The sequence below is a fragment of the Microtus pennsylvanicus genome, chromosome X (genome assembly GCF_037038515.1).
Source record: "Microtus pennsylvanicus isolate mMicPen1 chromosome X, mMicPen1.hap1, whole genome shotgun sequence".
In the NCBI taxonomy this organism is placed as follows: Eukaryota; Metazoa; Chordata; class Mammalia; order Rodentia; family Cricetidae; genus Microtus; species Microtus pennsylvanicus.
In genome coordinates this window covers 107,048,038-107,070,171 of record NC_134601.1, presented here as the reverse complement: position 1 = coordinate 107,070,171, position 22,134 = coordinate 107,048,038, and the positions used below count along the sequence as shown (strand labels likewise).

Below are 22,134 nucleotides of genomic sequence, written 5' to 3'. Positions count from 1 at the left end.
TCAGTGCTGTTTTATTCACAATAATCGGGAAACAGGAATATTTTAAATTTCTCTCAACTATTTAACAGATAATAAATATATGGTATATATCTACATTGTGTAATTCTCTTTGTCTGTAAGCAAAAAAGTAAAATCATGGGATTTGAGGGAAATGCATGCAAATAACAGGAAAATAATAAACTCAGTAAGGTAACCCACACCCAGAAAGACAAACACTGCATGTTATCACTTCTCTGTGGATTCTAGCTCAGACTATTTAGATATGAGTTTATAATCTGGAATAACCACAGAAACTAGAAAAGTAAAGGGAGCAAGGTGTGGGAGGAGAACAAATTTTAGAAAGAGGAATAATAGGACACATTGCTATGAATTGGGAAATGGGATAACCAGGAACATGGGATTCAAGTGGGAATAGGTTAGAGGGTAGTAAAGAAGGAGAGGATGGAAAGGGGAAAATAACCCTAATGATGAATATGGAGAAGAAATATATTTTTATGTTTACTTTAAAGTACATATGTATTATATATAATGCATATACATATATTTGTATGACGACGAATAAAAGTACACCATTTTCAATGATATTACTTGGGGTAATAATTCCCCCCAAAAGAACAAAGAGTATCTAACAAAACCTCTGTACTGGGTTCAAGAAACCTCTCTTTGTGGTATATATCAAAGGAGTCCAAAATACTTCCAAACTAATACAGGATATTGTCATTGCCCTGGTTCCTTTCGAGAACTTGAAGATAAGACCCTACTGTTGAAGACAAACCACAGTGTATAGTATAATATATATGACAGGTAAGTTGAACCCATAAAATTTCAAAAATATGCTTGCCTAAACAAGATTTGTACTATGATAAAACTGTTTGACATGGCAACATGGTCAGCAGAAATGTCAGTAGATCCTACCCCTAGACAAAGGCCTACAGGTAATTGATGGCTGCAGAGAGAGGGAGTATCTACATTTAGGGACAAGCTGACGGACAGGATATCAAATCCCAAATGGTCAGTCCTAAACACATAAACATAAAAGAATCACTAAATGTTCTCAGCAACCAGTGTTGATATATACTTATCTGTGTAGTTTTGAATGTATGCAATAAGAGTAATTAAAAAATACATAGCCATGCATATGAAAGTATCAGGAGAGAGTGACTCTATAGGAATTCAAGGTAGGAGACAGAGGGTAGGAAGTTATGTAAACATAACATACATGTGTATGAAAGTTTCAAAATGTTAAAAATTTAAAATAGTTGTAGGACTTAAGAATGTATGGAAGGCCTCAGTGTTCTGATACACTACATAGCTAATTATGAGTTTTCGATATGTATTATATTTATTCACAGTGGTGGTTTCAATAGATATGGCCCTCACAGACACATGTGTTTGAATGCTTGGCAATAGACGGTGGGACTTTTTAAACATCTGGCCTTATCAGTCAATGTGGGGGCAGCCTTTGTGGTCTCATATGTTCAAGCAATGCCCAGTGAGGCATACAGTCACCTTCTGTTGCATGAGGATCAGGATGTAGTCTTTACCTGGCACCATGTCTGCCTGCATGATGCCAGGCTTCTTGCCATGAAGAGAATGAACTAAACCTCTGAAACTCTAAAAAGCCCCCATGAAATGTTTTCCTTCAAAAGAGTTTCCATGTCACTTCACAGCAGCTAAGACACTCACTGTGGAACTTCTAACTGAGGGTTCATACTTTATTAACAGAACTATGCATCTAAAATCAATTCTTCACTCTACAAGGCATCTGGGTTAGAAGTCATGTATAAGAATTTTTTTCCATTGATATTAGGATTCCTGAAAAATCAAACCTTCAAGCTAACTTTTACCATTATGAAGAAACACCGAAAAGGCATACAGCTCTACTTTCTCATAATGACATTTCTATAATATTTTCTCTCAATCTGGAGTACACAACACAACATCAGCACACAGAACAAAATCAGCAATCTAAGCAGCCTGTCATGAACTACACTGATCACAGTAAGGATTCTATGAGCAGAGTCATTTTAAACATTAGGATAAATATCAATTTGAAAATACAATGATAATGATTTGGAGGTAATATTTGAAGCAATCCAGTTACAACTGAGTTAGTTCCTGTGTATGCTCCTTCTGCCCTTTCTGTGTGAACTTCCTGTCTTTAGATGAACCTTTGATTCAATCGCTCTTTTAATACCAGAATACCATACCTGCAAATTAGCTACTGGGGTCATTCTTAGAAACTACAATAACAATAAGTTAATCATATGTGCATATATTGTTCAGTTTTTGATACATGATATAATTATTTAAATGCTTTTAAATCATTTTTTCTTTTAAGTCTAAAATGAGGTATCTACAATGATACATTAAATATCACAGCCCTTGGAACACCATCTATCTATCCGGAGAGTACAAAGAGAGCACTTTCCTGAATTTATCTATAGGGGCATTAATTTTCCTCCATAGACTATAATATCATAATTACCCATTTATGCATTCTGTAGTATAATAGATATGACACAGTCAGGATATTTTTGGTTGTCATATCAGTGCCAGAAGGAAATTAAAAAAAAAAATAGTTGCCAGTAAAGACTGAATGGGTCCACAGTAGAACAGTTTTAAAAAACTACTTGATGGGCAAAAATTATTTTCGTGAATAAAGAGAAAGAGATATTCTGAGAGCACACTTTCATGTTTCTGTTTTAGTTTCTACTCTGGTAGTTGGGGTAATAGTGGCTGATACCAGTTTTCAGAAGTGATAGCTGTTATATTGTATTGGAAACTCAAAATCAAGCAATGTCTCATTCATTTCATTCATGAGGGAAAAATCCTTACATTTGTCACAAAGTCCCTAGACTGTGCACTTGTTGCTGTGACCTCTCCAAACCTTCATCCTATATTTCACAGTCTTGCTTATTTCACTTGAAACACACATGCCTTTTGGAAACAACCATTTTGGTGATCCTACACTGGCTATTCCATGAAAAGAGAATAAATATCCTTGGCTACCTTCCTAACCTGATCGTCTATAAGTATTCTCAGTTCACTTTTTTTTTCTAGTCTCATTAGTCTCATCTTGTTCAAAGAATCTGCCTTCTTTGCTCTTGTCCTCTTTCCTCTCCCAGTCCTCTGCTGGTGTTTGAACTTAATTCCTCACACATGTAAGACATCACTCTTCTACTGAGCTATGTACCCAATCTGAGAACTGTCCTGAGAAGATATTTTTATAGCACTATCATCTTTGTAATTTCAATAAACAATGCTACCCTTTGCTTTGATATTAGGTTTTAATGCAATATATTTCCTTTATGTCTTTTGCCAACACCATTAATTTACTTATTAAACTTACATAGTATTTTCTAAGTACTTATTTATATTAACCTTATTTTCAGTGAGAATAATCAATTCATAGGTTTTGATTGAATTTGTGGCACAGATTCTTTCGTCAAAACATAACATTCAATTTATTTAAACCATATTGTGGAAATGATTTGAATCTAAATACATTGATTAAAAACAATGTCCATGTGTTTGAGAGAGAGAGAGAGAGAGAGAGAGAGAGAATGTGAATGTGTGTGTCTGTGCAAGTACATGCACAGTGTGGTATATATGAAGGGGAGAAAGCTATATATTTTCTCAATCAATTACCATTTATTTTGTGACCCATGGTCTCTCTCTAATCCTGAAGGTTACTTCCACAGTCTTAGAATTACTGGTGTAGACAGGTGCTTTATCAACAGAGCCATCTCCCCAAACCCCATACTTCTTCCTGGGAAGAGTCTAATAAAAACAGCTACCATACAATAAATAAAATTTTCATTATGTGTGTATAAGTTGTATATCTCTCAGTGTGTATGTATTTGAGAAAGAAGGTGATGGAAATAAATAGATTAAATACATGCAACAATAGAGTAGGAAAGAAATAAGATGATTATCTTATCTTATACTTTGGGATACACACACACACAGAGATATGTATGACATAGTTGCTCTCAAGTCTGTGTATAACATAAATCTCAATACCATACCACTGATGGCCCTCACGCTTTATTCTGGGCTCTTCTGTACTACAATCCAACAAGCCAAACCACCAAAGCTATCAATAAAAGAATCTGGTTGTACTTGCATACTTCATGTCTACTTGTAAACATCACTTTTCTACTAACATAAGAAAAAATAACACTATAAGTGCAAATAATTCATTATTTTGCTATTTTTCATGAAAGCAAATTTAAATTGAAACATTAAAACTTTTAAGTTTGAAACCATTGTATTTTATGTCATTCCTTAATCACTTTACAAAATTATAGAATAGAAAACTAATATCCTTCATTGACAAGTACAAAAGCATCCACATTTACATATCTTACCAGTTATCTTTGTCATCACAAAAGAGAAGATTGGCAAAAAATGAAACTGGTTTAGATGAACTGAAACTAAGATGACATGGTAGCTCATCATTTTTTCCGGTATCAGAGGCTCTGATTATTCTTCCTTTTGGAAATGTCACCGTAAGTGGGTGAATCTCATCATCATCAAGAAGTTTTGCTGTGGGAATCTTGAACTGTAGAGCTGAATTTCTGTTTAAAATTAAAAATTAAAATGCATTCTTCTCAAAATATAAGCAATTAATCTAAAGAGAATGTGTATTTATGTTTTCCAAAAATGCAAATATATACAATAGAATATTTAATATTTAAACATATATTTGTATCATCTCTTCCTGTTCGTCCTTTTGTTCTGTAAGGATTAAGTGAGGCAAAATATTTGACTAAAGTCAATGTTTTCAATAATAGCCATTACATAAAATTATTTCTGTCAAACATATCCAAATAAAAATTTATCTAAAATGATCATTTAAGATTTATAGTTAATGGATATGCACTAATAAATATTGCTAGATTATATGCAGGAAAAAATTTCAAATTTTGGATACTAATAAGTATCTCCAGATAAATTCCACAAAAAAAATCAGTTTTTTAACATTAAAAATGCTAAATGTTAAAAAAATTTTAAAAAATGCTAAATGTTTAATTTTTTTAAAACTTCTAAAGACATTCAGTATGATAAATGTTATTTTATATATAAAATTTACTTAACCAACCAAAAATGCCAATAAATTTTGGAAAATTAGCTTCCTTTATTAGACACGTGAAAACATAAAGCAAATAAGTATCATTAAATGAGAATAATCTATTTTAATCAGTTTGAACATCACTAAGCTACCAAAACAAGAAAGATGATTTACATTTAAATTAATTATATCTATATGATACACTAGATAAAATATGGGGAATTATTTCCTAAGTCCAGTAGAAAGCAATTTAGTTCTATTTGACTGACATTGAATGTGTCATTTATGCTGCTGATTTCACTATATGTATATAGCAAGGATACTAAGTGTCATCAACTCTTCAAATCCTTTCACAGAATAATCATGTCATAATTGTATTTATTCAAATAGTTTTTATACTGATACATTAATTAAATACTGATACATTAATTAAAGAATTGAAAGGTAAAAGGCTTAATTCTTACATTAAGACAGTTTTCTAAGAGGAATATTTGTAGCAAACTCAATTCCAATCTACTTTATCTAAAACTTAATAGAAGTTAGTGTCTCCTTATAAAATATAATCTTGGCAAAACTGCAAATTGCACAGGTATGTTGAATCTTGACGTTCTAAGGTCTTCTCAAACTGTATAGCACTTAGTGAAAGCCCTGTGGCATTGTCCTTTATAATTTCCTCATTGAACATAGGAATTAAATATTGCATTGCCTTCCTCAATTTGGATATTTCACCAACAGTGATATTATATCATTTTGGTAGGATAATATGTATATACAGTCTTGTTAGACATAAAAATTTCAATATTTTGTTTCTGATATTCCAGATACCACTGTCTTACAAGCTGAAGTTCACATATAACCATAATGCTCATGTCCAAATAAATAGCAAGTTTATTTATGCCTTAACCTGTCACAAGAAGCTTATTTAATTTCAAAATTTTTCTAAACTAAAAGACATTAGTATGAACAATGTTAAGCACAGCTTATAGTACACATATAAGATTGTATTTCTAAGGTAAATTACTGAGACAGTCAAGACCCACCCCTCAGGACAAAAGTGAAGAAGTATTACTAGAAAATTAGCCTATATAATCTGTTAGACATTGAAAGATACGATGAATATTTATTTCCATCCTCCATTTTCTCACTCTTCCAAACAACATTACTGGACTCAAACAACAGGTATACTAGAGGCTGTAGAGATGAATCAACAGTTAAGAGCACTAGCTACTCTTGCAGAATAGCAGAGCTAATTTCTCAAGACCCATATCAGGCTTACAACCACATGCAATGCCTGTTCCAGGTCATCCAACACACTATCCGGGCTTCTGAAGGCACCTACATATGTATGTACATGCAAATATACATGACAAATGTATGTTACGTATACACATTTATATGTCTGTGTGTGTGTGTGTGTGTACAACCACACACACACACATACCCATAAAATAAATTTAAAATTTGGGTATACTATTATTAGTCATACAGCTATCATGTTAATCTGTAAGAATACATTAAATGAAAAATGGGATGTTGGAGATCATGAAAAGCCACAACATAAAGAAAACCCTGGCCCATTAAACTTGTTTTTAAAGGTATAGTGTATATTTTCTGGCCAATACTTCTTCCAAGCGATCACTTAGCAGCTATAGCTACTCCAAGATACTGCAGCCAGTTTTTATGTCAACTTGACACAAGCTAGGGTCATCTGGGAAAAAGGAATACTAATCTAGAAAATGCCTCCAACGATTGTACTATAGGCATCTTCTTAACTGCTGACTGATATTGGGGTGTCCATCTAAATGTACGTGGTGCCACCAGAGAGCAGGTGGTCCTGAGTAGTATAAGAAATAGGATGAGAGAGGGCCCCTGTCCAATCATAAGCCATGCATGCCAGAAGACAAGATTGGTGCCTAGCCAAATCACCACAGGAGAGGCTTCCTCCAGCAGTTGATGGGAGCAGATGCAGAGACCCATACCCAAACATTAGATGGAGCTCTGTGGATCCTGTAGAAGAGGAGGGAGGGTTATAAGAGCAAGAGCCAGAGGGGTCTAGGACACAACCAGAGGGGTCGAGAACAAAAGGAGAACATGGTCCACAGAGTCAACTAAGCTGGGCTCATAGAGGCTTACAGAGACTGATGCGACAAACACTGTCCTTAAATGGATCTGAACTAGGTTCTCTGCATTTGCCCTATGGTTGTAGAGTTGGGTAATCTTGAGGGACTCCCGCCAGTGTGTTTGACTCTTTTTCCTGGCCTTTTGGCCCTTTTCCTCCTACTGGGATGCCGTAGCCAACTTTGATATAAGGGTTTGTGCCTAGTCTTATTGTATCTTTTTATACCATATTTGGTTGATATCCCTGGGAAGCCTGCTCTTTAATGAAGGGAAGCAGAGGAGTAGATGGGGGGAGCAGAGGGAGGGGCTGGGAGGAGTAGAGGGAGAGGAGACTAAGGCCAGGATGTATTGTATTATTGTATGAAAGAAGAATTTAAAAAAAAAAAAGAAGACTGAGCAAGCCATAGGAAGAAAGCCAATAGCACAACCTGTTCATTGGTTCCTGCTTCCGGGTTCGTGACATTCCACTCTGACTTCCCTGTATGATGGATTGCAAGCTAAAAGATGAAGTTAACTCCTTCCACCAAGCTGATTTTGGTCATAATGTTATTACTTAACTAAGAGAAATATTTATAAAGGGGGGAGACATATTTTCCAGTCCTCAATGACTTCATATAAAACAAACATCTTCCAAAGCCTTACAGTTAATGAAAGTCAGCACTTCCAGATGTATTAAAATTTAAACAAATAATATCTTACTCTGTTATATAAGTATGTATGTGTGTATGTATGTATATGTGATATATATGTATATATGAATGACAAGGAATACAATAAAACATATAATTTTAAATATATAAAGAAAGATTTACTCGATCTTTTTAGTAATCAAAAATAATCTGGTTCATTTATTAAAAACACTAGACTATGCTAAACATACTATTCCCCTACAATTAAAACAAAACTATTTGAAGTAATGTTTAAAAATCCAACATTACAGTACCTATGTTAATAACTCTTTCACTGATTGACACAAGGAGATGAAAACAGGATACAGAGTTCTCATTTACCTTAGGTGGGCATTTTAAATGGTACTAACATTGTGGGATGCAATGGGCACATATGCCTATCACTCACCTGCCTCACTCCTGATACAGTTAGTTACTGGTGGAAATTTGTACATATTACTATATAATGTATAGAAGAATGTTGATAGCTCATTGTACACTATAGCCAATACAAGAAGCACTATGGATAAAAACGATGGCTGGGCATCTGGTGCCCACTTTTGACTTCAGTACTGTGACTCCTGATTAAGCTAGTCTCTGAGTTCAGGACCAACTGGGGCCACCCAGTGAGTTCCAGGCCAACACAGATTCCTTACCCTGTAGCTACAACTAGCTTAGAACTTACTAGGTAGACAAGGCTAGAGTTGACTGTTTTTTTGCGATATCAAATGAGTGTTTTAAGTAACAAAATTTGTGTTAATTTCTTTTACTTGAAATTTTAAGCTTATTTTTTAATACAAAGACATGTTTAAAAAAAAATCAAGAAAATAAATTACTATTTTGTCTTTCTTAAAATTTTGTATTTCTTAAAATATCAGTGTATAATGAAATGCTTTAATAGTTCTTCCAAACTATAGCAAGAAATCAGGCATAGGATAAAAATTTCAGATAACATAGATTAAAAACAAAATTGTACATAAAGATATAGAAAATTCATACTAAGGACTTACCTGAAATAGTTCTGTGGCAAAATTCTGATATCCACCCCAGCTGTGATATCCAAAGGAACAGGAGTAAAACATATAAATGGTGGATCAAAGATTATCTTTGGTGATTGTATCTCTCCAATCAGACTTAATGTTCTATAGTCAAATAAATTATCATTTAAACGTATAGCAACATCAGCTAGGTAGGTTATGGGCTCCTCTATGGGAAAAAAAGGTACTACATATTAGTTTACATTCAAAGGAGTATTTAATATAAGTTTTACTATCAAAATTTACTATGATATTAAATCTCAGTGGGGCAGGGTAGTTAACCAAGAAAAATTCAGCCTGATGAAGAATTAAAGAGTAAGTGGAGTATTGTTGTAGAAAGAAATTATAAAAACCAACATGTCTTCAAGTATACTTTGACTATAGAAGAAGTAGATCTTTTTAATGTATACTATATGGGTGGTGCAAATAATTGTACAGTGGTAAGAAATGCTTACTACATGGGGGAATACATAATACTTAAACAATACACAGAAGTAGTGCAACAGGACTTCCTTTTTCAGCTGCTTCCAATGCCTTAATAGAAGCTGCTAATACCTATGGTATACAGAGCATGAAGATGACATCACATCACTGCTGAAGGATCTTAAGGGACTACTAAGAAAGGGGTTTGTGGAGTGAAACTCTCCCAGCTTTGAAGATTAAGAAAGGCTGCCAGGGCCACTGGAAAGGTGGCTCAGCAGTAAGGACCAACAGTTCCCAGCCCCTATATGGCGGCAGCTAACCATCTGTACCTCAAGTTCCAGAGGATCCAGAACGTGTTTCTGGCATCAGCAGAACCGGTGTATACACAAGGAATATTATACACACATATATGCAGGCAAAAAACTAATGCACATAAAATTTATTTTTTTTAAAAAATAGAAAAATGCTTACTTGGACAGAAATGTATGGAAATAGTATACTTTTCATTTGGTTTCAGACTTCCAATTAGTGCAGTAAATTTGAATATGCCATTTTTGAAGAGTTTGTCATTTTTACGGATATCCAAAGACCACTGAACAGTTTTTTTTGAAATATTAAGTATCACAAGATCCTGTTCAAAGATATATAAACAAAAGAAGAAATTCTTAAAATTTAATGAATGCACTACAAAATTTTATTTTTAGAAATAAGATCTAAGTATTTACTTATGGTGATATTAACATGCAAAAGCCAACATAAACAGAATCTTATATATGTATTCATGATTTACAGTAAAATAAGAAAATTTATGTTGGTTCAGACTAAAACAGAGAGAATACTCTTTCCTACAGAAAAAAAGAAACCTAAACTATGTATGTAAATGTGTTCTTTAAATTCCCTAATCCTTTGAAGCTGATCGCATCACTACCAAAGCAGAGACTAAGAAACTGGAGAATAGTAGAAAAACCCAGCAGATGCAATGAATCACTGTGATGTCAAATGTCAACGTTGTAACATTTCCCCACTAGACCCATAGAAAAGAAATGCGACTATCCTTTAAATGCTGAAGAAGGCAATGCTAGGAACTTCCCCCTAAAATTTCAGAAAGGATCATGGCTCCTGCAAATGTCATATTCATAACTAATAACTGGTGGTCCAGACTCTTTGTTCACCGGTCACATATATCAAAACAATTGAATGAAAGTTCAATAATGTAAAATAATCTCCCATTTCAGAAAGGCATTTTGAAATCTTGAATACATTTCAAGTTACTAAGGTTATTTTTTCAGTTCCATATATGAGATTTAAATACACATGGGGTTTATTAAAAGAAATTTTACTATCTTTTTATGTTCAGTGTCTAAAAATCTATTTTAATTTCAGTAGAAATAGTTTATTAATCTACAACTCTTAATTTCATACATTCTATTTTAATCAATGCAATGTTAAATATTTTCCCTATATTCTTTGCAAACAGTAATAAAGGTATTCAACAAAACTGATTATAGAAATGACCATACACTAGAAAAAAAAAGGGCAGGGGAGACACAACTTCCTAAGAGATACATACGTGTCTATACATGTCTTTCATTTTTCATCTACATATAATTTTAATTGGAAAATAAAATGATGCACAGTAAGAAAAACATAGTAGAATAATGTATGTTATTTTATTATATAACTGCATGCTTTCACTATAGACTGTTTCATATATATGAAATATGTTATTTTGTTTTTAACATATTATAATAAAAACTTTCGCCCTTCCCTGTTTGGATATATAACATCACCCAGCTCAGCCTGTCTGGGCGCTGGGGCAGAATCCTGAAGGCAACCAAGCAGGCGGGAGCTCCTTTGTTTAAATAGCCTGCCTGCAGCAAGCAAGGTAGGCACTTTGTTTACAAGCTACCCAATGAGCACAGAGATCTTATCTCGTACCAGGAAAGCCATCATTGGGGTGAGTTTCTGAACCATGGCAGCAGCCCGGGACACGGAACTCAGAAGTTCCTCATCACTCCCTATACTTCCTGGGCTTCCTGCAGGGCCTATACTCCCCGCACACTGCCTCTCTCTTCCTATCCCACCCAGCTTGCATCCAGAACCCTCACCCCTTCTGCCTCTCTTCCCTCTTTGGGCACATAACATTACCCAGCTCAGCCTGTCTGAGCCCTGGGGCCGAATACTGAGGGCAACCTGGCAGGCGGGAGCTCCTTTGTTTCAATAGCCTGCCTGCAGCAAGCAAGGTAGGTACTTTGTTTACAAGCTACCCAACCAGCATGGAGATCTGAACTCAGCACCAGGAGAGACATCACTGGGGAATGCCATCACTGCAAGGTACATCAGTGGGCAAGGAGACCTGATCCTGTAAAAGAAGATCCATAGGGGAGCATTCAGAGAAAGAGATGGGCAGGCACCAATGCAAGAATTCACCCAACAATCTGAAAAACAATATGAAACCACCAGAACTCAGCGACCACACAACAGGAGGACATGAACAACTTAATCAAGAAGAAGTAGAAAAAAATGACTTTATAAAAGTGATTAATACCCTTAAACAGTATGTAAAAAATGCCCTTATAGAAATGGATGAGAAGTATAACAGAGAGTTTGAAGAATTAAATAAATCAGTGAATGATACCCGAGGAAACCAAGGAAAAACAAGCAAACAGATAATGGAAATAGTTCAAGACTTGAAAACTGAAATGGAGAAAAAGAAGAAAGCACAAACAGAGGTCCAGCTGGACATGGAAAATCTAGGCAAACGAATAGAGACTACAAAAACAAGCATAACCAGCAAAATACAAGAGATAGAAGAAAGAATCTCAGATTCTGAAGTTACCATAAAGAAAATAAACGCACTGATCGAAAAAAAACAGCAAATCCAACAAACTCTTATCACAAAACATTCAGGAAATATGGGACACAATAAAAAGACCAAACCTAAGAATAATAGGAATAGAAGAAGGAGAAGAAGTGCAGCTCAACGGTCCAGAAAATATATTTAATAAAATTATAGAAGAAAACTTTCCCAACCTAAAGAAAGATGTACGTATGAAGGTTCAAGAAGCATACAGAACACCGAATAGGCTGGATCCAAAAAAAAAAAAAAAAAACCATCCCCTCGCCATATAATAATGAAAACACAAAGCATACAGAATAAAGAAAGAATATTAAGAGATGCAAAGGAAAAAGGCCAAGTTACAAATAAAGGTAAACCTCTCTTACAACTGACTTCTCTATGGAAACCATGAAAGCCAGAAGGTCCTGGATAGATGTACTGCAGAATCTAAGAGACCATGGATGCAAGCCCAGATTACTATACCCAGCCAAGCTTTCATTCATTGTAAATGGAGAAAACAAAATTTTCCAGGATAAAAACAAATTTAAACAATACGTAGCCACAAATCCAGCCTTACAGAAAGTAATAAAAGGGAAATCACTAACCAAGGAGTCCAACAATCACCATAATAACTCAGACATCTAGAGACCCTTCACCAGTGCAATTCAAAGAAGGGAAACACACAAACTCTACTACCAAAACATAATAACAACCGGAGTCAACAACAACTGGTCATTAATATCACTTAATATCAATGGACTCAACTCACCTATATAAAGGCACAGGCTAAGAGATTGGATACGAAAACAGGATCCAACATTCTGCTGTTTACAAGAAACACACCTCAACCACAAAGACAAGCACCTACTCAGAGTAAAGGGATGGGAAAAGGCATATCAAGCAAATGCACCTAAGATACAAGCAGGTGTGGCCATTCTAATTTCTAACAAAGTTGACTTCAAACTAAAATCAATCAGAAGAGAAGCAGAGGGACATTATATACTCATAACAGGAACAATTCATCAGGATGAAGTCTCAATCCTGAATATCTATGCCCATAATGAAAAAGCACTCACGTACATGAAAGAAACATTACTAAAACTCAAGGCAGCCATAAAACCGCACACACTAATAGTAGGAGACTTCTACACTCCTCTCTAAACAATGGACAGATCAATCAGACAGAAACCTAACAGAGAAGTTAGAGAATTAATGGAGGTAATGAATCAAATGGACTTAACAGACATCTATAGAAAATTCCACCCAAATAGGAAAGAACATAACTTCTTCTCTGCAGCTCATGGAACCTTCTCGAAAATTGACCACATACTCGGAAACAAAGGAAACCTCCACAGATACAAAAAAATATCAGTGTCCACCTGTGTCTTATCAGATCACCATGGATTAAAGTTAGACTTCAACAACAATGCTACCCCCAGAAAGCCTACAAACTCATGGAAACTGAACAGTCAACTACTGAACCATACCTGGATTAAGGAAGAAATAAAGAAAGAAATTAAAGTCTTCCTTGAATTCAATGAAAAAAAAGAGACAACATACTCAAACCTATGGGACACTATGAAAGCAGTCCAAAGAGGAACGTTCATAGCACTAAGTTCCCACTTAAAGAAAATGAAAAAAGCATACATTGGAGACTTAAAAGCCCACCTGAAAGGTCTAGAAAAAAAAGAAGCAGACTCACCTAGGAGGAGTAGAAGACTGGAAATAATCAAACTGAGGGCTGAAATCAAAAAAATAGAAACACAGAAAACAATCCAAAGAATCAATGAAACAGAAAGCTGGTTCCTGGAGAAAATCAATAACATTGGTAAGCGACTAATCAAACGGCAAGGAGAGAATATGCAAATTAATAAGATCAGAAATGAAAAGGGGGACATAACCACAGACACAGAGTAAATTCAGAGAATCGTTAGATCTTACTAAAAAAGTCTATATGCCACAAAAATGGAAAATGTAAAAGAAATGGACACTTTTTTTAGATAAATACCATATACCAAAGTTAAACCAGGACCAGGTGAACAATCTAAATAGACCTGTTAGTTGTGAAGAATTATAAGCTGCTATCAAAAACCTCCCTACCAAAAAAAGCCCAGGACCAGATGGTTTCAATGCGGAATTCTACCAGAACTTCCAAGAAGACCTAATACCTATACTCCTTAATGTATTTCACAATATAGAAGCAGAAGTGTCATTGCCAAATTCCTTTTATGAAGCTAGAGTTACTCTGATACCAAAACCACACAAAGACTCAACCAAGAAAGAGAATTAAAGGCCAGTCTCACTCATGAATATCGACGCAAAAATCCTCAACAAAGTACTGGTAAACCGAGCCAAGAACACATTAGAAAAATTATCCATTATGATCAAGTAGGCTTGATCGCAGAGATGCAGGGCTGGTTCAACATACGAAAATCTATCAATGTAATCCAGCATATAAATAAACTGAAAGAAAAAAACCATATGATCATTTCATTAGATGCTGAAAAAGCATTTGACAAAATTCAACATCCATTTATGTTATAATAAAAGTCTTGGAGAGATTAGGGATACAAGGGTCATACCTAAATATAATAAAAGCTACTTACAGCAAGCCGAGAGCTAACATCAAATTAAATGGAGAGAAACTCAAAGCCATCCCATTAAAATCAGACTGTCCACTCTCTCCATAACTGACTGGGAGAAGATCTTCACCAACCAAGCAACAGACAAAAGTCTGATCTCCAAAATATATAGAGAACTCAAGAAACTAGACTTTAAAAGGCTAATTAACTCAATTAATAAATGGGGCACTGAACTGAACAGAGAATTCTCAACAGAAGAAGTTCAAATGGCCAAAAGACACTTAAGGTCATGCTCAACCTCCTTAGCAATCAGGGAAATGCAAATCAAAACAACTTTGAGATATCATCTTACATCTGTCAGAATGGCTAAAATCAAAAACACCAATGATAGCCTTTGCTGGAGAGGCTGTGGAGGAAAGGGTACCCTCATCCATTGCTGGTGGCAATTCAATCATGTGCAACCACTTTGGAAATCAGTGTTTCGGTTTCTCAGGAAATTCGGGATCAACCTACCCCTAGACCCAGCAATACCACTCTTGGGAATATACCCAAGAGATGCCCTATCATATGACAAAAGCATTTGTTCAACTATGTTCATAGCAGCATTATTTGTAAAAGCCAGAACCTGGAAACAACCTAGATGTCCTTCAATGGAAGAATGGATGAAGGAAGTGTGGAATATATACACATTAGAGTATTATGCTGCAGTAAAAAACAATGACTTCTCGAATTTTGCATGCAAATGGATGGAAATAGAAAACACTATCCTGAGTGAGGTAACCCGGACCCAAAAAGATGAACATGGGATGTACTCACTCATAATTGGTTTCTAGCCATAAATAAAGGTCACTGAGTCTGTAATGTGTGATCCCACAGAAGCTAAATAAGAAGGTGAACCCAAAGAAAAACATATAGTTATCCTCCTGGCTATGGGAAGTAGACAAAATTGCCGGGCAAAAAATTGGGATCTTGGGAGTTGGGTGGGATGGAGGTAAGGGGAGATGGGGAGAGAAAAGTGAGAAGGGGAGGATGGGGGAAACTTGGGAAAACAGGATGATTGGGATAAAGGAAGGTTGGATAGGGGAGCAGGGAAGCACATATCTTAGTTAAGGGAGCCACCTTAGGGTTGGCAAGAGACTTGAACCTAGAGTGGCTCCCAGGTTCCCAGGGCGATGTCCCCAGTTAGTGCCTTGGGCAGCTGAGGATAGGGAACTTGAAATGACCCTATCCTATAGCCATACTGATGAATATCTTGCATATCACCATAGAACCTTCATCTGGCGATGGTTGGAAATAGAGACAGAGACCCACACTAGAGCACCGGACTGAGCTCCCAAGGTCCCAATGAGGATCAGAAGGAGGGAAAACATGAGCAAGAAAGTCATGACCACGAGGGATGCACCCACCCACTGAGACAGTGAGGCAAATCTACTGGGAGATCACCAAGGCCAGCTGGACTGGGACTGAAAAAGCATGGGATAAAACTGGACTCCCTGAACATGGCAGACAATGAGGGCTGATGAGAAGCCAAGGACAATGGCACTGGGTTTTGATCCTACTTCATGATCTGGCTTTGTAGCAGCCTAACCAATTTGGATGTTCATGTTCCTAGACCTGGACGGAGGGGGGAGGACCTTGGACTTTCCACAGGGCAAGGAACCCTGACTGCTCTTTGGACTGGAGAGGGAGGGGGAGAGCAGTGGCGGGAGGGGGAGAGAAGGGGGAGGGAAACGGGAGGCTGGGAGGAGGCAGAAAATATTTTTTTCTCAATAAAAAAAACTTTCAAATAATCAATCAAGTCACTAAGCGAAAACCAAAAAATTACAAAATAATTATAAATTATAATGTGTATTATTTTTCTATATACCTGAATTGTTGTGATTTCCTTACTGTGTTGAAGCTCAAATAATGGGACTTTGAATACAAATTCTGTGCTGGATAATTCCAACGGTGCTCGTAAAACTTTAAAAGAAAAGTAAATATACTGATAAAATATTAATATACAGCATATGGACACGACTTAATATATTTTTCCAAAATAAAATAGCAAAAGTATTTTTTCTGTTTTATACTCCTAGTCAAAAAGTAACATTTAATTTCCAACATTTCTAGATACCCTGACTTCCATATTTACAAATTTTCATTTAATAAAATTAATTGGCAATGGATTACATGTAAAACAAGACAGTAATGATGAAATGGTAAAAAATTATAAAATAAACTTAATATTGAAATAAGAAAGAACACAGGGTATTAATATGAGCTCTAAACCAATCATTCAGAAATGGAGATATAAACATAGTATCAGAAGTTGCATAAATCTCTCATGCTCATTGTTAAGAAAAAACAGCAGCCTACAGAATGGAAAAATATCTTCACCATCCCCAATCTGACAGAGGCTTGATCTCCAAAATATATGAAGAACTCAAGAAACTAAACATGAACATACCAAATAATCCAATTAAAAATAGTGTATAGGTCTAAAAGAGAATTCTCAATAGAAGAATCTCAAATGGCTTAAAGGCACTTAAATAATTGTTCAACATCCTTAGCCATCAGGACTCTGAGATTCCATCTTACACTTTTCAGAATGGCTAAGATAAAAAACACTAATGTGAGCTTATGCTGCAGACGATAGGGAGCAAAAGGGAAAACTCCACTGCAGGTAGCAGTACAAACTGGTACAGCCACTATGGAAATAAATACAGTGGTTTCTCAGAAAACTGGGAATCAGTATACCTCAAGACACAGGTATACAACTCTTAGGCACATACCTAAAGAATGTTCAATCATTCCACAAGAACACTTGCTAAACTATGCTCATAAAAGCATTATTCATAATAGCCAGAACCTGGAAAAAACTTAGATGACTCTCAGCCAAAGAATGGATAAAGAAAATGTGGCACATGTACACAATAAATTAGTACTCAAATGTTAAAAACAATGTTATCTGTTAATTTGACGTCAACTAGATGGAACTAGAAAAAAATTATTCCAAGTAAGATAACCCAGACCCAGAAAGACAAACATGGTGTGTATTCAACTCCTAAGTGGATATTAGCTGTAAAGTAAAGGCAAACCATGCTACACCCCACAGTCCCAGAGAGTCTAGGTAAAAAGGAGGGCTCAAATGAGGACAGGCAAGCATACATTTCAGATGAGATCTCCCAGATAAACTTGGGGGAGGTGGGGTTGGCTGGGATGGGACAAGAGGGATTGGGTTAGGTGCCTGGGCTAAAGTGAACAGAGGGAGAAAATAGTGAAAGAGACATCTTGATTGGGGGTACATTTTAGGGTCAGTTAAAAACTTGGTACAAGGGAAACTCCCATGAATTTACAAGGATGATTCCAGCTAAGACTCCTAGAAATAGTGGATACATAGCCTGAACTGGTCATCTCCTTTAATCAGATAGTTAACTACCCCAGTTGCCATCAGAGAACCTTCATCCAGTGATTAGTGAAAACAGATGCAGTGATATACAGGCAACCACTTGGCTGAGCTTGAGGAATCTTGCTGAAGAGAAGGAAGGATTGTAGGAGCAGAATGGGGGGGGATCATCACAACAACACCCACAGAAACAACGAATCTGGGCTCATACAAGCTTACAGACTGGATTGACAGTTAGGGAGCCTGCATGGGACCAACCTAGGCCCTCCACGTATGTATGATAGTTGTGTAACTTGATCTACTTGTTGGACTCCTAGTGGTGGAAACAGGGCTTGTCCCTAAGGCTTTGGCAGTTGTCTTGCCCAGCTTAAATACAAGTGGAGGAGTTAAATCCTACCTTAACTTGATATGCAATGCTCTGTTGACACCCATGGGAGTCCTGCCCCTTTCTGAACATAAAGAGAGGAGTGGGGGTAAGGAGGCAGAGATTTGAGGAATGGGAGGAGAGGACAGAGGGGGGAAACTGTGGTAGGGATGCAAAATAAGTTAATAAATTCAATTCACTAAAACAAAGAAATTGACTGATTTTCTTTTCTAATATTCCAAATTTTGAAAACTAAAAATGATACTCTGATTTTTCTTTACTCTTAGATGTTAAGTATAAATCTTTGACCTGCACACATCAGTTGACTTTCATATTACATACCAGTAGCTTGAACAAAACAAGGTGGAATAATTGGTGATACTCTTGGCATCAAAACCTTTTTCTGTAACAAATACTCGCAGTAGAGATCTGAAGCCTTAAAGGAATTAATATGGACAGGAAAGCTAAAGTTATACGTTGCTACCTGTCAAAAAATGACCAAAAGATATTTGTAACTTTGTGGGCTTTGATAATGTTTATTCACCAAAATTACCTTTTGCAAAATAAAATTATTTTGTGGCATTGAAAATACATTCATTTAATAAAGTAAAGGATATATTATTCACTATGTTGAAAGTAAGTCTTTAAGATCATGAAACAAATTGTTTTTAAAATGCTTTTTATTATAAATGAACCGAATATCCAATTATAAAAGCTAAAATATTTGGAAAAATACAGATAAGTCTTTGTGATCCTTGGATAGTCAAGGATTTCTTAAATACTATACTAAATATATCATTCCTAAAAGTGAAAATTATCTGTATCAAAAAAGTCTAAAATAGATATTCTGCTACAAATAATTTAAGCCACATAAAATGACTCAAAACACATTTCTCACCAAAATTCTAACGTATAAAAATTAAACAAATAAGATCCTAAGATCAATTATAAAATGGTCTAGATAATGAAAATACAGATGGAACTGTGGAAAGGACATTTCAGAAAGATATGTACACAGTGACACATTAGCACAAGCAAAGATGTATTACATCAACTGTCAGGGAATTGCACATTGATATCACAGGATGTGGTCCAGTGAGATGGCTCAGGGTATAATGATGCTTGCTGACAAGCCTGATGACCTGAGTCCAATCCCCAGGACCCACATAGTGGCAGTAGAGAACTGACTCCTGCAACTTGTTATCTGACATTCACGAATGAAACCCACTACAAATAAATAAATATAAATTTAAAAAGGGTGGAAATTACAGGAGGTTCCATTTCTCACCTACACAACTGCTTAAACAAAAGTAAACATACTAAATGGTACTAAAGATGCTTGCACAATCACAATATACAGACTCAAACCTACTGTCCAATGTTCCCTCAATAAGTTTCTAGAGGTGAACAGTAGAAAGAAATCAAGAAAAATGTTTATTTTAAAATTGATGTAAAAAAAAGCCCCCAAGATCATAGCTAGTTCTATACTGTACTAAGAGTTCATGCTAACGCTTGCTTTTAAATAAAATAAACATTAATCTCATATAAAGGGCATCCTTTCAGACCTGGAGATTCACATTCTTCTAGTTACGCAAAACACTGGGTTTACATTTTATTTTATTTTATTGTATCTGACCATTATCACTGTCAGTTCTATATCCTGCTATGGAAGCTTATGGCCCATCTGTTCTCATTACAGAACTTGGAAGCATAAAAAACAGAAGCATGTCTTATTTAAATGGCTGTTTCAAAACACTCATTTCCATGAAAATCTATTTCTGCAATACTACCTGAAAATAGACATCAAGGAGTAAACTGACTGAAGATGTACAGACATAATTTGCTTTCATATTCTACACATAAAGAAAAAATACAACAGAAAATGTGTTTCATTTTATTTCTTTGGAGACTTATTATCTAGACTTCAGAGACTAGTTACATTTTCTTTTTTGTCTTTTTCATCTTCTGACTGATCTGCCATTATCCATTTGCAAATTAAAATAAATCAACATTCTATACTATATACCAAAACATGAGTGACAGTCAACCCTTTGCATCCATGAAACATGGCTCTAAACATAATTTATCATCTCCCCATTCCCAAATGTGAACTGCAAAATGAGAGGATGCACATTCAAACCCCATATACAAATAACTTGTATTCAACTTGCACAAATTAGTCATATACATTTTGATAGTTTTTAACTTTTATAGAAGAGTTGCTTTGATTGCATATATGAATATATACCATATGTATGTCTAGTGTCCAGTGAGTCAGAAGAAAGCATTTGAATTCCTGGAACTAGAATGATGGATAGCTGTGAGTCAGCATATTGGTGCTTCAAATTGAACCTGGATCTTCTGCAAGAGCAAAGGAGCTCTTAATCACTGTCTCGGGGTTAGAAGAGACATCATGACCATAGCAACTCCAGTAAAGAAAAGTCTTTAACATGGGCTGGCTTACAGTTTCATAGATTTATACCTCCATTATCATCATGCTGAGACACATGGCAGCAAGGAGGTAATTATGGTGCTGGAGAATTCTACACCTCGATCAGCAGGCAACACAAAGAAAGAGTGACACTGGGTAGGTGTAGCTTGAACATACATAAGACCTCAAAGCTCACCTCCACAGTGACACACTTTCTCCACCAAGACCACACATCCTAATAGTGCAACACATTATGAGTCTTTGGGGACTGTTTTCATTCAGACCACAACCACTCAGATATCTCTACAGTCTTCCATATTTTTATATATTTAACTTTGAGTGTGTAGATATGTGAGGTTTGTGCATGCCACCATGCTTATGTGGAAGTCACAGGACAAATTGAGAGACTTGGTTTTCTTCTTCCACCATGTAACCTCTAAGAATTCAATTCAGGTCATCAAACTGTTAGCAAACACCCTTACAGTGAACCACCTTGCCACCTCTTTTAATTCTAGACTAGTTAAGAAATAAAAAGGTGATCATAACAACAGAAACCAAGTAAATACATAGACAAAAATAAAGACATACTTAAAACCTATACTCTGCCGAATAAAAAATTTTTAAAAAAATGGGTAATTTTCTCCATAAGTATCACTTTCCAAAATTAAGAAATTTAAAAAGGAGAGCGGTGAGTGCCTGCCTACCGGGCAGGCCTCAAGGTCCCTTGTAAGGGAGCACGGGCACCTTCAGCTTGTGCTCCAGGGGTACCTGTGCTCTTCTGGATCTCGCCCTGCCTGCTCCGTTTTTCCTTCTGTCCCCGGATCATTAGGCTACCAGGCAGACCTGTTTAGGTGTTGTGGAGTTCCATCTGGACTGGTCCTGAGATGTTCCATCTAGACAGGTGAGTGTGTGCTATCCAGGGGCAGATTGTCCCGGAAGAGAGCACAAACCCCCCTCCCCCAGTTCCTTCTGCAGGGCTGTCTTTCTTTTGCACAACCCAGCCCCCCAGCACCCCCCCCAACCCTGCCCTGCTGTATGCTAGGACCAGTGCTCAAGAACAGTTTTAAGCTCCTACACTAAGGCTACCCACCCAGAGCAGTGAGTGCCTGCCTACTGGGCAGGCCTCAAGGTCCCCTGTAAGGGAGCCTGGGCACCTTCAGCTTGTGCTCCAGGGGTACCTGTGCTCTCCTGAATCTCGCCATGCCTG

General features: G+C 36.2%; 1 protein-coding gene across 1 annotated transcript in view; it reads right to left on the bottom strand.

Annotated features, from left to right (window-relative positions):
- The window catches only part of Cfap47 (cilia and flagella associated protein 47), a 316,226-nt gene that overhangs the window by 197,456 nt on the left and 96,636 nt on the right, over nucleotides 1-22,134 (bottom strand). The window contains 5 exon segments of the mRNA XM_075957827.1: nucleotides 4,374-4,583; nucleotides 8,874-9,069; nucleotides 9,795-9,954; nucleotides 16,612-16,706; nucleotides 18,839-18,980. Coding sequence (XP_075813942.1) covers nucleotides 4,374-4,583; nucleotides 8,874-9,069; nucleotides 9,795-9,954; nucleotides 16,612-16,706; nucleotides 18,839-18,980 — 803 coding nt within the window.